Source organism: Chelonoidis abingdonii, chromosome 14, assembly GCF_003597395.2.
Source record: "Chelonoidis abingdonii isolate Lonesome George chromosome 14, CheloAbing_2.0, whole genome shotgun sequence".
In the NCBI taxonomy this organism is placed as follows: domain Eukaryota; kingdom Metazoa; phylum Chordata; order Testudines; family Testudinidae; genus Chelonoidis; species Chelonoidis abingdonii.
In genome coordinates, this window is record NC_133782.1 from 25,359,744 (window position 1) to 25,376,137 (window position 16,394).

The window sequence follows — 16,394 nt, forward strand, 5'->3', positions numbered from 1 at the left end:
TCTACCGCTTCTCCTCTATCCACAAGGTTTGTTACCCTGTAAAAGGAGGATGTTATGTTGGTTTGACATGATTTGTTCTTGACAAATCCATGTTGACTCTTAGTTGTTATCACCTTATCTCCCAGGTGTTTAAAAATTGATTGTTTGATTCTTTGCTCCATTATCTTACTGGGTACTGAAGTTAAGCTGACTGGTCTATAATTCCCTGGGTTGTCCTTATTGCCCTCTTTACAGATAGGAATACATTTGCCCTTTTCTAGTCCTCTGGGATCTCTCCCATCCTCCATGAGTTCTCAGAGATAACTGCTAAAGGCTCAGTGATCTCTTCTGCCAGTTCCTTAAGTATTCCAGGATGGATTTTGTTAGGCTCTGCCTGAAGACATCTAACTTATCTAAGTAATTCTTAACTTGCTCTTTCCCTGTTTTAGTGCCAGATCCTACCCCGATATTCATTGTCCAATCACTGCTAACAGTTTCGGTGAAAAACAAACAAACAAAGGCATCAAACACTTTAGCCACTGCGGTATTTTCTGTTATCGCTTTTCCCTCCCTCATTGAGTAATGGGCCTACTGCGTCCTTGGTCTTCCTCTTATTTCTCAGAGGTCTGTAAAATATATTTGTACGGTAGAGCAGAGCTCTGCTGCATCTCTCCTTCACTGGGGTGAGTTAGAGCAAGACTTCAGCTGCTCTAACATCCACCAGGGCTTCCAGGCAGCTCTTCCCTGCCCCTCCATTTCGTGCAGCCAAAGCTTGGGCTGCACATTCAGCCCAGCAGCTTGCCCAGAATGCAATGGCCCAGCTGCTAAATTAAAGTCTGTGAGAACACCCCACTGCTCTGTATACCCCATCCTGGCTTCCTGGTCCTCATCTTGACACCCCTCAACAGGCTCCATGCCTGCTTTCTACTGGAAACCCTCACCCGGTCTTTCCGCTCCACTCCAAAGTACTGCAATCAACAGGCATCAGGCTACTACCTGCGCCCAGGACATACATTGACAGGGATAAGCAGAGCTGCCGATCGTCCTGACTGGCTGGTGGGTGTTAGCAGCATGTGGGAATCATGCTGGATCATCCCCCCCACCCCCAGGTGATAGCTAACATCTACTTTACCCCTGGGAACTGTGCTGGGAATCACTTTGACACAGGAATCCTGGGAGAAGCACCAGCTCTCCAATGGCCAGGAACGTCTCCAAGGAAGCACAAGTCATCCCCTTGGCCAAGAGGTGGAGAAAATCTAAGGAAGCACCTCGAAACCCTTCCTAGCAGGGGTCACTTTCAGGGCTTACGTTGCACAGCTGGGTACAGGAAGGAGGGAGATGTGGGGGAGAAAGTGAAACAAAGACGGGATGGGAGGGAGAGTTAAAGGGGAGGGAGAGTGCGCGCGAAGGGGCTGTGGGGGAGGCTATGGCCTAGCTAACTGAGCTGCACAGTTATGTTCACCCATATCCAAGGGCTCTGATCCCCATTGGTAGCCCTGACAGTGAACCCTAGGTGCTGTTACCCTGCCAGCACCCTGAGAAGTGGGGACAGGCCTGGCCTCAGCTCCCCGGCTTGCGGTGTATCCGTTGGATGGATCAACACAAGATCTTAAACAAGACTAACACTTATAGCACAAGCATGCCCAGAACACCATCCCGGCCCCAAGCCCTGATGCATGTCCCATGGGGGAGAATCTGCTATGCAAATATTTCTTACAGTTTACAAGCCTATTACTGTAACTTGCCTTCCCCTCCCATGGCTGGTCCACATAGATGATAACAGCCTACTGCTGCTGTCTAATGGGGGTGCTCTCGAGGCTCAAGTGGTAGAGATCTAGCCCCAAAGGAGGGGATGACTCCATGAATGGAGGAAACGTCCCAAGCTATTTGGAGAAAGGTTACGGTTACGGCACTAATCTAGGTCTTGAAAGACCTAAGTTCAAGTCCCAGCTCTGCAACAGACTTCTGAGTGGCCTTGGGCAAATCACTTAGTCTCTCTGTGCCACAGCTGCCTTTCTGTGAAATGGGGATAATGGCACTGCCCTGCCTCACAGGAGCATTGTGAGGATGAACACATTTGAGATCGTGAGGTGCTCCAATACTGCGGTGATGGAGGCTGTCTAATGTACCTCTGGTAAATACTTAACCGCTGGCGTCTGGAACACCCACCTGGGATGATGAAGGCAGTCGCGGGCAGGTGTGTGTTCTGCAATGTGTTCTCGTTGGCGACCAGATGGACACTGACCTCTCCAGCGGCATTCGCCTTGGTGTTTCTCATGACCTCCATTTCCGCTCTGCCATCCATCACTTCCTCTGGGCAGGTGGCATAAACCTGGAATCCAACCAGCAGGCATGGAGGCCAGTTAGAGCCTGAGTGGTATGAACTCAGGGAAGGAACAAAGACAGAAGGAGTTGGAGCAGGACTCAGTCTGACGAACCGCGTGGGAACACTAACTATGGGTGGCACATAGTGCCACCAGTCCCACTCTCTTCCAGAAGGAGCTCCCATGATAGACAACAGCATAAAAGTCATGACTTTTCCTCAACTATCGCTCAATATATTGTAGCCAAGGCCCTGCTGTCAGACCAGGAGAGGGCCTGGCTTTTCCTGGCATTAGGGACAACGTTTTTTAAACAACTTGATTCTTTTAATTAATATTCTTTTGAATGGTTAGGAAGACTGAACTTTGCTACGATGCCTGATTTAAACCAGGGTTCACAAACGGTCCCTAGTCCTGGGCTACATTCCCTCTAAGCTGTGTGGACGCGCAGCAGGCTATCAAGGGCCACACAGGGGGAGAGAGGCACCTCTCCCCCGGTGTCAGTGCTAGAGCTGCCACAGCCGGGGAGATGCACCTCTCCCCTGGCCCTGGCCCCAGGCTGCTGCAGTGAGAGAGGGCTGGGGGGAGTCCTCTCTCCCTACTGTAGCCCTGGGACAGGCTGCACCCCAAAGCCCTCATCCCCAGCCCCACCCCAGAACCCACACTCCCAGCTGGAGCCCTCACTCCCTGCATCCCAACCCTCTGCCCCAGCCCTGTGCCCCCTCCTGCACCCTGAACCCCTCATCCCCGGCTCCATCCCAGAACCCACCCCTCTAGCCAGCGCCTGAAGCCCCCGAACCCCTACCCTCTGCCCCAGCCCTGAGCCCCCTTCCACACTCCAAACCCCTCAGCCCCACATCACCTCCATACTGGTGCACATAACAAAATTCATTCCACACATGGATGTAAAAAATTAGAGGGAACATTGGTTCCTGGGAGAGAGGCCTGTATTTCAGTGACACTATCAAGTTTCTGACTGGTCCAGCACAATCAGGCTTATTTAGTTTAAGCATTTCAGAGAGGATGACAGATAGGAAGGGTGATATTAGCCAAAGGCTACATGCCAGTCAGGTCTCATCTACAAAATGGAGATAATAATAGGCCAGGAGTATGGGGAGGGTAAACTAATTAGTGTAATTAAAGAATGTTCCTATTCAAATGAAAGGTGCAATGGAAATGCAAAGATAAAATAATAAAGAGTAGGAATAGTATAAGGGAACAGAGATCTGCACCAGGACATAATCTAGAAAGCAGGGATTCCGCAGAGCAGAGATGTGTGTAAAACAGACATGGGTCAGCAGCAACATTTTATCAACATGATGCTCTGTTAACTAAGGCCTTGTCTACCTTACAAAAGGTTTGCCAGTCTAGCTATACCGGTGCAGTAATACCACGAAAAAATAAAATAATAACCTAGTGTAGCTTTTGTACTGGCAAAAGAATTATTTTGCTTGTATAGCTTAAACCAGTTCCCCGAACGGGTGAGGTAAGAGCACCAACACTGGTGCTGTACCGGTAAAACAGTGCCAGCAGATGGCATATGTCACATGGGCAGGTGGTTTTGAGCTTCTGAGAGGAAGGGTTTTATCGACAGGACTCAAAATTGAGTGTGGACTCATGCGGAGATATGCCAAACTAAGGCATGTTTACGGGTAAAGCTTTCTAGCAAAGAGCAGACCTGAAAAAGCTAGTCCAGCAAAAGGATTTTTCTGCCAGTCTAACCATGTCTACCTAGGCAGTATCCCAGCATGGCTATATAAATTAGGGGGGTGGTTTTTTCCAACACAGTTATGCCAGAGAAATTCACTAGTATAGACCCAGGCCTAAGAACAGAAAAGATACCCACAGTCAGGTCATCCAACTGATAACAGTGACCTGGAAATTATGCTGAGATGAGGGAACATAAGTTCAGGGATGGGGCACCTGAAAAAGCAAAGACAGGACAAGGCTACCTGTTTTCACACTTGGTTACAAGGCTCGTCAGATCACAGCTGTTCAGAGCTGGACTCAGGAGGACATCTGCACTACGTAACAATTACAACTTCATTGAACCTACCACATCATGAACATCTTCCCCTTTGCCAGTAGAGGATGCCCTTTATATTAACAGACTGTACACACAAACATAAATAGATCTATTTATCTTATTACACTGAACTCTCACATCAACTTTCTTCCTATAATGGATTTGAACAATCTCAGTTAACAATATACTTGCCGCTATGAGTCAACTTTACTATAGGAGCTCTGGGTTCGGATCCCACCTTTTACACCATGTTACATCTAAAAAATATGCTATAGAGCTCAAACAGAAGGTGGGGGCTTAATGTCAAAATTATCCAGTGAGGTTCTCTGGCCTGTGCCATGCAGGAAGTTGGGCCAGATGATCACAACAGAATCTTCCGCCTTTAAAAAATAAATCAATCAATCTATGAACAGCCTGATTCTGGAACCTATTTGCACAGCATAACAACAACTTCACTAACATAAAAGCGTCTGAACAATAGGGGGGTAGGGGTTGAATAGGTCAGTGGTTTGAGCATTGGCCTGTTAAACTCAGAGTTGTGAGTTCAGTCCTTGAAGGGACCATTTAGGGATCTAGGGTAAAAATCTGTCTGGGGATTGGTCCTACTTTGAGCAGGGGGTTGGACTAGAAGACCTCCTGAGTTCCCTTCCAACACTGATATCCTATGAGGAGCAAAGAGGTTATTTGAACTTTGTATTTTTGCCCACATGCTCAGGGTTTAGCTGATCGCCATATTTGGGGTCGGGAAGGAATTTTCCTCCAGGGCGGATTGGCAGGGGCCCTGGAGGTTTTTCACCTTCCTCTGCAGCATGGGGCATGGGTCACTTGCTGGTGGATTCTCTGCAGCTTGAGGTCTTCAAACCACAATTTTGAGGACTTCAATAACTCAGTCATGGGTTAGGGGTTGTTATAAAAGTGGATGGGTAGGGTTCTGTGGCCTGCTTAGTGCAGGAGGTCAGACTAGATGATCACATTGGTCCCTTCTGACCTACGAGTCTATGAGTCTATAGTGCATAGTCTTGTATGCCAGCAGGTGGTTTTTGTACATTAACTAGCTGTGTATCTTTTATATGCAACAGCAATGCACCTGGTTCTTTGCAGAACAAGTGGCCCTTGAAGCAAGGCAATACAGCCAGATGTTACCAAGTTAGCACCACTGCAGGGCTTGGGATTTTATTCTATCTTGTTTCCCAATGTCTGAAGGTGTATTTGTGACCACTGCAAGAAGAATGTAAAAGATAAGGCTGAACGGTGCACTCTTTTATCCCTTTAAACTGAAGATTTGCTTTAGGAGTGAGAAAGGAGAATATCCAGCTACTCGGATGCAGCTCAGTTCCTGGATCAAAACATACCGTCCCCACCCAATGGAAGATAAAGCCTCTAAAGATGCTCCTGGAGGAAATATTTAATGGACACTATCAAGCACCATAGGCCAGATTTTACAAAAACTCCTAAGTGAGTTAGGCACCCAACTCCCATTGAATGTCAATGGGAGTTAGGCATCTACCTGCTTAGGTGCTTTTGTAAACCCCAGTGGGCACCTATCTGCATTATCAGGCAACTTTGTGAATCTGTCCCCAGATCAGCTACTTAGGCTTTGTTAATGGGATGGGTTTTACAAAACCTAATCCAGATCCACTATTTTTAATGGCTGTGAAAGGTATGAGGTTTCTTTATTACTATTATTGAAACAATCACCCTGGAGGAGAGTCAGGTCACCAAACCACAACAAAATCTTACGCAAGTGCAGGAGAAGTCCAAGGGAAAAGGACTACAAACAGAAAGCAAAATAGACCAGTCTAGTTTCAGTATCCAAGCCAAGCGATATGCAGGCCGCAGGAGTGCAACTCACCTCACCTTGGTGCAGAGGGCCAGCATGTACATATAAAATCATTTTTTTAAAGTAATATTATCGTAAGAAATATCTTACAAAACTCTGACAGGCTGCAGTGGGACTGAAGTGATGTATGGACATTGGCTGGCTCGCTGCAGGGGGTGTATTTTGCCCTCAACAACCGGTACTCATTTTGATTAGGATCTCTCATCATTACTATTTTTCCCTTTTAAACACCTAATAATAAATTTAGATTTAGATTTTATTTCTCCTCCAAAAATCACTAAAACAGAGTTCAAGTCGGAGCAGTTCATTGTGTTTCCTGTTACAACAGGGAAGTTATAAATAAAAGATACGAAAGTCGGAACATGTGGAGTGAAAGTTCTGTAAACAACCATCCCAACTGTTGCCTTCCCTCCACCCCGTGCCACTCACCTAACTGGGACACAGATCTGTAGCAAACATGCAACTAAATCTTGAGATTACAAAAAGTTCAGGTGACACTCAACAGCTTCCTAGATTTGGGGGAGGATATAAAATCCAGGACGACAGGACAGGACAGGCGGGGAGACAAAGTCACTTCACACCTAAGAGAGGGTCATTACAGCCAAATTTGTAAAACTGGGGTTCAGTGTTGCCAACGCTCAAAATTTTATCACAAGACTAACAATAATTGGTGTTTTTTGTAAATCCCCAGCTAACGGAGTCACATGAAAATACAGTAGAACCTCAGAGTTACAAACACCAGAGTTATGAATGGACCAGTTAACCACACACCTCATTTGGAACCGAAAGTATGCAATCAGGCAGCAGCAAAGACCAAAAAAAAAGGAAAAAAAAGCAAATACCATACAGTACTGTGTTAAACATAAACTACTAAAAAAAAATAAAGAGAAAGCAGCATTTTTCTTCTGCATAGTAAAGCTTCAAAGCTGTATTAAGTCAATGTTCAGTTGCAAACTTTTGACAGAACCACCATAACATTTTGTTAAGAGTTACGAACAACCTCCGTTTGTTCCCGAGGTGTTCATAACTCTGAGGCTGTACTATATGACAACCTCAGCTTTCATTTCAAAATAAAAGTTTCCAACGGTGATGGAGAAAAGCTGGAAAATCATGGACCCTAAAGGCTCAAAAACCCCTACATTTACTTATTTTTAAATGTCTCCTGATTTTTGAATGCTTGCTAAAGTCCTAGCAATGCACCTTATCCCTAGCCGCATCTCTTCATTTCACTGCAAATGAGTTCTCCACACCCACCTCACCATGTGGGCCATGAGAGTAAAGGTCCGTCTCAGGCCCGTTTCCAATGCATGGGATCTTAATCCCATCTGGACGGATGTGGGAGGTAGATATTTTGGGGTGTACAGCCTGAGCATAGAAGGCAGATGAAGCAGACAGGTTGCTCAGACTGACAGTACAAGGTGAATGGAAAGAGTGTGTTCTGGTGCTATACAAATGGTGCTTTCTGTCACAAATGGCCTGGAAAGATGGATGGTAGGGCTGATATGAGACCAGTGAGAAATGGCACTTGGATCCAGCTGTATCAGATGAGAAGGGAGGATTTGTGGTCTCTACTGGAAATGCACAGGAAGTTATGCCAGGGCTGCAAATGATTGCCAGGACAACTCTCCGTCTTAGCTGTCAGTTTGTATTTTCATACCTGCGTCAAGAGAAGCTAGAAACGTACTTATAGAGCATGAAAGCCACAATAAGCACTGATGTGCAGTAGGTGACCATCCAAATTCATCAGCTAAGGCCGCACTTCAGCAAGGTATTTAAATACCTGCCTCACTTTCTGTTGCCAACTCTTGTGATTTTATTGTGAGTCTCACGCTATTTAGGGCTCTTCTTAGAGACCCAGTTCCTGGAGCCAGGTGACTCTGACAGTCTCAGCTTTTTTTTCTTTAAAGGGAATTTCTGGCCTCATGGTTGTGGAGAAAATATGACTCCTAAAGACTCAGATCCTGAAAGGCAAATATAAAGAACCAAGCATTTTTTATTTTGTCTTTTAAATAATCTCATGATTGTGGGGGCCTGGATCATGATTTTTGAACACTTGTGGTTGACAAGACCACTTTAAAAATGTGAGTAGCAGCAACGATTTCAATGGGGTGACTCATGCTTAAAGTGAGACACCTACAAGTCACCTGCTGGTTCAAGGACTAAGCGTGCACTTGGCAGAGTTGTTTTTGTTCAGCGTTTCATAGCAAACAGCTCTATAATAAACCACACAATCTTCCCTCTCCACCCAAAAATAACTGAAGCACCCACATTTGGGCTAAAATCATAGAATCGTAGGACTGGCTGGGACCTTGAGAGGTCATCTAGGCCAGTCCCCTGCCCACATGGCAGGACTAAGCATTATTTAGGTCAGTGGTTCTCAAACTTTTGTACTGGTGACCCCTTTTCACACAGCAAGCCACTGAGTGCAACCCCCCCACCCATTAAAAACACATTTATATTTAACACTATTTTAAATGCTACAGGCAAAGCAGGGCTTGGAGTGGAGGCTGACAGCTTGTGACCCCCCATGTAATAACCTCACAACCCCCTGAAGGGTCCCAACTCCCAGTTTGAGAACTCCTGATCTAGACCATCCTTGACAAGTGTTTGACAGGCCTCATTGGCTCCAGCAGAGCCAGCATTTCACACTGCATGTGTCTAAACCAAGCCATATTAGAAAAAACGTGGCCCCAGATCAGCCAGAAGATGTTTCCAAAACCAAAAGAGCTCTCCCATCTCCATCTCTAATTCAAGGTCCCCAGCTGACTTACATTTAGGTAACAATTTAAATAAACTTTTCTAGAGCCTCGGACCAATGGGCAATTCTCCAAATCACCTTTAAAATAGCCCACCAAAGCCAGTTGTTTTCAAATACATGGACTCAGCCCCCTGCAGTGCTAACCCAGCAGCAGGAAGTACCTGCAAAAGTGGAAACAACTCTAAACAAATGTGAAAGTGACTTTCTGGAGTTCTATCCTCCAGACTGAAATAAATGCTGGAAGTAAACGAACAATTACACATAAATTAGGTTTTCAAAATTCTTCCCCATTTAGTAACATAAGGACTGGAATTATTAATGCTGTTGGTCACGGTATTGTTTACAAATACATGGGTTTCACATGGACCGTGACTTTTAATTTCGAAGATGAACAAATCTCTCATGGCAGATGTTTGTTTGAGGTGGAAAGTGGCATTCTGAGGAAGGTGGCGGGGCAACTGGGAACAGCAAGAGGAAAGCAAACGACAACAGTAAGACCCAACCCCACAGAAACACTTACTCGAGTATAATGCTCATTGCTGTTACTCCAATACTCCGCATGGTGTGAAGCCAGCAGGACTGTCTGTTCCCGCGAGCAGCTGTGCAATCAAGACTTTAGGGAACCCATCATGTGTATTAGTCAGAGCGTGTGACTGCAAAGGAACTATTTGTGGATGGCTGGATGTGGGGGGGGGAGGGAATCCTGCTCTCACTGAAGCCAGCGGCAAAACATAAATTCAGTGGGTGCAGGATTGTGCCCCAAACCCTTGATTATTATAGAAGTTCCACTTTGATTCAGTACTACTAACCACGATGTGTTGTTGTTGTCGTTACTAAGCTCATTGAGCTGAGGGGATGTGGCATATTCTAGGCTTTATTTAGCACTGTATTTCTCTGAGGTTTGCACTATAAGACGCACAGAAAATGGAAGGTCTTTTGTTTTTAAGAACTTTCCACATTATTGCTAAAGCTTTGCACAGAACAGGCAGGGTTTTCAAAAACATGGATTTTTTGTTTCTGACAATCCTGTACTGCATACAGCACATGCAGCGAGTGCATGAAAACTGGCTCTTTGGATCACACAGGTGGCATTTGCTCTCCCCTCAGGTCAGCCATGGATTAGCCCCCATGCAGAGTAGAGCTCCCCCAATTGGTACTGAGTGTTGTGGGAAAGCACAGACAATCTGACAGACAAACAGAAAGCCAATCCAGCAAGAACCACCAGAATAACAATTAGCACTACACCTCTTAAATCACTGGCCTAATGTAAGCTACAGGTACTCCTATCTTGACCACTTAAGAGACCAAGAAAACATGGTTGGTGGAATGAGGAAACCTGCTAAGGAACCAGCGTTGGGCCTGATGTTACCATGAGAGTGAGTGAAAGATAGGGGGAAAAATGTCCACGAAAGTTTTCACCTCCAAAGGTTTCCATTTTTCTTTTTAAAAAAATGGAAATAAATTTTCCACTGAGCTTTAGCTACTCCAGCACCTTGGGCCATTGCTAGCTGCAGGGTTCTCCCAGTAAACATCTGTATTGTTCATACACGGACTGGCCCAAATTCTGTTGTAATTCAACATCCCCAACCACAGTGAAGTCTGGGGGAAATTTGCAAAGTACAAATATATCCCTGAAATGTCTTGTTGCTTAGAGCCTCCGGGAGGACAAAGCGAAATAGCCAACCTAGGAGAACTGCAAGTACCGAAGTGTTTTGTGGAGGTGCTAGAAGCAGCCATTTTGCTGAGAAGAAACGCTGCTTATGACCCAGCCTGAGACCAAAAATTAATTTCCAATGGGCTTTAATAGTCAATCATCAGGAATAAAGCTCTGCAGAAAGTGTGAACTCTTTGTATAGCTACCACAGTGTCACAAGCATGCCTGCACCTGTTGTGCCCCCTGTTGGCCAAATGGGACACTGCACATACACCATACCCTAATTTCCCCCTCCTAGGTGTGCCCCCTCAACCCCATACAGGTGGGAGCTGGTGGCACGGCTTAGCCTCAGCTATAATGTAACCCCTTCCAGGGTAACAAGAGTCCTGTTCAGCCCTCTGGGCTCCCTTTACACCTCTCTGCCCTGGGACAGAGTGCTGACCCCCAGGCTGCTTCTGTCATCCACTTCCTCTGCGTCTTCTAAGCCCTGCTTCCCTGTGGTTCGCTAACTTCTCTGCCCTTTGATGAGGCCCAGGTGTTTATTCATCTGCCATCTGACCCCAGTTTGTCCTGCCCGTTTAGGCCAGGAGGTAGCTAATTATGGCTGACTGAACAGGGCTGGCTAGCCCAAGGCCTCCTCACCCTTGAAGGCACAGGCTGCCTGGTCCTGCATGGCTATTGCCAACCCCAAGCTTTCAAAAATATCAAGAATCTGGCCACAAATAAATGATGAGATTGTCTTAAAAATCATGAGGTTCCTTTTCATTTACCTCTTGATTCCTGAACCTTTAGGGTGCTCTTTGGTGATATTTTACTCCATAACCATGGGAGCTGGAACCCTCCATTGTTTTAAATGGAAGCTGAGATTATCACATAATCAATTGCCTCCAGGAGCTGGGGCTTTATGAAAAGCACCAAACAGCAGAAGATTCATGATAAAATTGCAAGGATTGGCAACGCATGATTGATGAGATACAGCTGGTTCCTGCACTGCCCTGGCCAGATTGCTGAAGAACAGGGTCCACTCACAAAAATGCACAAGCAGTTGCAGATCCTGCAGCTTCATATATGAACTGGCAGCTTAGACCTTGAGACACCCCTTTGCATACGCAGATGCCCAATGGCAGTAACTGCATGGCTGTGTGTAATCATGCAAGTGCAGGTGGATCTCTGGCTTCTCTCTGCCTTATCAAATCTGGCCCTGAGTTTCACAAGTGTGCAATTTACTCCCGCTTTGGATCAGACATGGATTTGCTAATCTTGGGGCTCCCACCAAACCCACTCTGTTTTCCCCAAGCTTTTAGGGAAGGGGAGGGCTGGAGTGTGTTGGGTTTATTTCTGTCATCCTTGTTATATTTACATCTCAAAGTCCTTTATTATACTGGACTGTTATTTGCATTGTATATTTTAATTTACCTAATGGGGGCCAGAGCACAGAACCCAGTGGGAGACAGACAAGCAGAAAGACTGCTACCTTCAGCACTAGCTTCAGAAGTGCCACTAATGAAACAAATGCATGAACGTAACAAAAGAAACAAAACCAGTAAATTCTGGGTCAGAAACACTTCTTACCCTGTGGACTTCCTAGCACGACATCTCTGGATAGGACTTTGGCATCACGCCTTGAACTCAGACTTGTAGCTCTATAGACACGAACTTCTGTACCGTCTGAGCTAAAGGACCCGGCTACGCTAGCTGAAGCAGACTCAAAGTGGGTCAGCCACTAACAGGGACAGAGCGCTGTGCTGAGCTAGCATGGGTTACTTCTACATACTTATGAGCTGTGCAAACTGTGGGTTAAGTTTTCAGTGTAACTAATGTAATATTCCAGTGGGTCATCCCGGCCAACTGATCTGGGGTGTCCTACAGGGGCACACCCCAGCTTATGAACATCAACAACTCTGTTTTTTACTTTTTAATTGCTCTCACCTCTCCCAAGATGCTCAGTGTTTGGAGGAATTCTTAACATCCCAGTGCAGGCTGCATGACACAGGCAGGGCTGCTGTTTGGATCAGGTGTTTTTCTGACAACAAGTTCATCCGCTTGCAATAAGAGTCACTTTAGGAACTGGTCTAAAAGGGTTGGTTGTAGGGGAGCTCACCACTACTGCAGTCTCAGCATCTCCCAGCAGGAGTTGCTGCATGGAGCAGGGCAGGAGCACTGGTTGTGGGTAAGCTTGCAGCTACTCCAGATCCAGCCTCTGCCAGCAGGAGGCGCTGTACTTTGCCAAAAAGGTACAATCCACTGACTTCACATGGAATTAAAACATACACCTACTCACTGGGTAGATGCATCAAAGGGGATGGGAAACACTGTCCACAAATATTCCAAAAAAATGTTCACATTTTCCAGGGTTCACCCATTATTTTTCTGTGAAACAGCTGAGAAATAAATCCAAATACTGCCCTAAACTCACGGCCCCTTTTCCTGCAGCCTGGGCTATGCCTTCGCAGGATGGATGAAGACGAAGGCTGAACTGGTTTCCTGGATTCCGCGTGGCGCTTGTTATGTCACTCAGGCTGTGCAGTGCCCCAGTGTTCAAGCACCGTACAGCGGGGTTTCACACAAGATTTGAAAACCGCCAGTAAAGAGGAAAATTGCAAAGCTGTACAGCAGCACTGGAGGGACTCTTTGGCCACTCCGGCCTCAGAGCATGCCCGAGGAATCACTACAGCGGCACAGGACACAGGGAAGCTCCCGTTCTGGCCTCTCCCAGCAGCAGTGACTGAAGGGAACAGTGCAGGAAGGCAAAGTATATTGGTTCTCCAGTTCCAGTGGCTTCCTGCAGGAGTCACTATTTGGAATAAGGCAGGCGCATCAATTGACTGTGCAAACTACTGCTCCTGTGGCCCCAAAACCCACAACAGAAGTCACCACAGGGAACAGGGGAGAAACAAGGAGCCCACAATTTCATAGACCCCCCAGCAGGAGTCACTGTGAGGATGCCTGGCAGACTTACATTCCCCATATAACCACAGGAGGAAATAGTGCAGCAGCTCTCCAATAACAAACAATATACCCTGACATATGCTTTTGTTTTTAATGCACTTGTATCATATTCCTCCCTTCCCCCCCCCCATGCTTGGTGTAATGGTTTGTGCAGGAAAAATGCCTTTATTACACATAAATGTCAGTCATAAAATGGTCCAAAGCAAGCTCTATATTCCACCTTCTGATTTACTAGGGGCTCCATGTCGGATATTTTATTATAATAGTTGTGTGATCCAGTGTGAAGCACATCTCTGACTCAGTTCTAATCTAGGCTCACTCCTCCAGGAGGAAGGGCTCTCCATTTATTCACAGCAAATGCCCAGCCCGCCAGTATCTTCAGTACAGTACACAGACATATTTTCCCCCTTGCCTTTCACAAATATATAGCCTGCCAGGCACACATTTCCAAGGATGCTAGCACAGCAGCCTTTCACCCCGCCTTCTCCTGCCAGCCAGCTGAGAATTAAAATGTGAGCAAGTGCAACAATCTTTTTACACACTGAACCTGTCCCTGCATATTAACGGCACTTAGACAAAATACCAAGTTGGGGGGGTGGGGACCAAAAAGGTTATGAATCCTCTGCTACAACAGGGGAGGAAAAAATCCAGGTCTGACTGCCCAGAATTGATCTTTCCCACACCTGAAAGAGATTACAGTAACACACCTCCCTCCCAAAAAACAACCTTGGGACCTTTCATGAAGGACCTACACACGCTGCTGCTTATCTAGCGCTTTGATGCAGCCACATGATCTGCAGAGTTGTTCCTAGAGAATCTTCACTTCAAGAATCTCCAGCAAAAAATAAACAAGGGGGGAGTATCATTCCCTGCCCCCCCTTCCCCCTTTGCTCAGCCTGCTGCTCTCAGCCTTGCCTGCATTTGCCCCCACATCTAGGCGCTTGGGCTAGCATCGGGTTGCCCATCAGCCCTTCATTCCGAAAAGCCTTTAATTTTTTTTTTTAAACATCAAAATGGCGGAATTCCCTCTTTCTTTTTTAAAAAAATTCTCTTGCACAAACAGAAATTCCTTTAATTTGGGGAGCGGAAATTGCACGAAGGAGAAAGTTTGCAAAAATGACCCATTTTCTCCCCTCCGAACTCATCGCAAACCTTCCCCTGTCCTCTCTCCCTCTCCCTCCTGTCTCGCTTCCTTTCAAACTCTTCAACTCATTCGCCTATCTTGGGGGGTAGGAAGGGGGTTAAAAAAAGAAACCCTCCCTCACTTTAAACATGGAATACAAAAAGCATCTCGGGGTTGCAAGCACTCGCATTGTCCCTGCCAAACCCCTTTGCCTCCTGATTTCCTCTCCTCTTGAGTTGTTCTATTGCTCTGCCCATTGCAAAAGGAAAACTCCAATAAAAATCTACAAAATTTGGTTCCCAAAAGATACAGTACCAAAAAATAGACCAAAAGGCTGGTAAGAGGAGCTAGTTGCAAAGGCAATGCAATTTTCAAAGCAATGCGTTGCATGCAAACCAGGTGCACAGGTGGGCATAGCACGGCGCACACCCTTTCCCGGGTGCATTCTGATGATTTAAAGAGGTTTATAAATTACTTTCTTATCTGATTCCTTACCTACAATAATCAGCCTGTGGTCACTGAACGCTGAGCCTGCGGGAACCTTGGCTGCTGCGCGCCTGCGCACACGGGGGGGCGGGGCCGCCTGCCCTGCAGAAATGCACTGGCTAAGAAATTGACAAGCAAAGCATATTTAATATACAGCGAGCGAGCGAGAGTGGGGTGGGCTGGGGGGAGGGAGACGTGTGTTATCCACGCTGCAATCCCCGTTTTATATAAATATTAACCAGCTATTAACCCCTCCGAAGCTGCCGTGCAAGAGGGTTTTCTCTGCCAGGGGGACTGCTGCTGCTCAGCACATCCATATTTTGATGGTTTTCTTGTTGTTGGGTTGGTTTTTTTTAAAGATCAGGGTTAAATGTAGACCTAATTAATTAGAATTATAAATGTATCAGCTCCATCGCCCTTTCTTTTCTTTTTTTTTAAAGTCCATGTTTCATATAAAAGGTACCCTAACCTCTGTCTGTTTGCTCCCTGGTCGTCAGCAGTGTATTTTGTGTTGCTATTGAGGGTGGTAGTTTGCAACAAGGAGACAGGAGAGTCAAAATATGCTGCCTAAAATGTGCAGGTTGTTATAAACAGGAACCTATGGAGCCTACATTTAGAATAACCCCACCCAAACCCATTCTCGATCCATCACAACAGCCTTACTGGGTCAGACCAATGACCCATCTGGCTGATGTCCTCTTTTCTGACAGTTGCCAGTGCTAAATAGATGTTTCAGAGGGAGTGAACAGGACAATTATCCACTGAGCCATCCCTGTTGTCCAGTCCCAGCTTCTGACTGTCAGAGGTTTAGGGATACCCAGAGCATAAAGTTGCATCCCTGACCATCTAGGCTAATAGCCACTGATAGACCTATCCTACCTGAATGTATCTAGTTCTTTTTTGAACCCAATTATACTTTTGACCTTCAATCTATTTGGTTTCTAATTGACATGGGAGGGCTATCTCATATGGAGTGCTCTTCCATGGCAAAATAGAGAGTACCATCTAGATCAGGGGTGGGCAAACTTTTTGGTCCAAGGGCCACATCTGGGTATGGAAATTGTGTGTCACGCCTTGAATACTCACAAAATTGGAGGTTGGGGTGCAGGAGGGGGTGAGGGCTCCAGCTCAGGGTGCAGGCTCTGGGGTGGGGCTGGGGATGAGGGGGTGCAGGAGGGTGCTCCAGCTGGGACCGAAGGGTTCTGAGGGTGGGAGGGGGGTCAGGGCTGGGGCAGGAGGTTGAGGTGCAGGAGGGGAT

The 16,394-nt window shown here is 46.3% G+C and overlaps 1 protein-coding gene across 3 annotated transcripts in view; it reads right to left on the reverse strand.

Moving 5' to 3' along the window:
* The window catches only part of L3MBTL1 (L3MBTL histone methyl-lysine binding protein 1), a 55,074-nt gene extending 39,872 nt beyond the window's left edge, over positions 1-15,202 (reverse strand). For 2 of the 3 annotated variants that reach the window (XM_032769666.2, XM_032769664.2), the window contains exons 1-2: positions 9,003-9,087; positions 2,149-2,311 (exon numbers count right to left, since the gene is read on the reverse strand). In XM_032769666.2, coding sequence (XP_032625557.1) covers positions 2,149-2,284 — 136 coding nt within the window. In that variant the 5' untranslated portion in view covers positions 2,285-2,311; positions 9,003-9,087. Of the gene's footprint in view, positions 1-2,148; positions 2,312-9,002; positions 9,088-15,145 lie in introns of those variants that run through there. The other variant, XM_032769665.2, reaches the window with a different exon arrangement.
* Between the last annotated feature and the right edge of the window lie 1,192 nt (positions 15,203-16,394).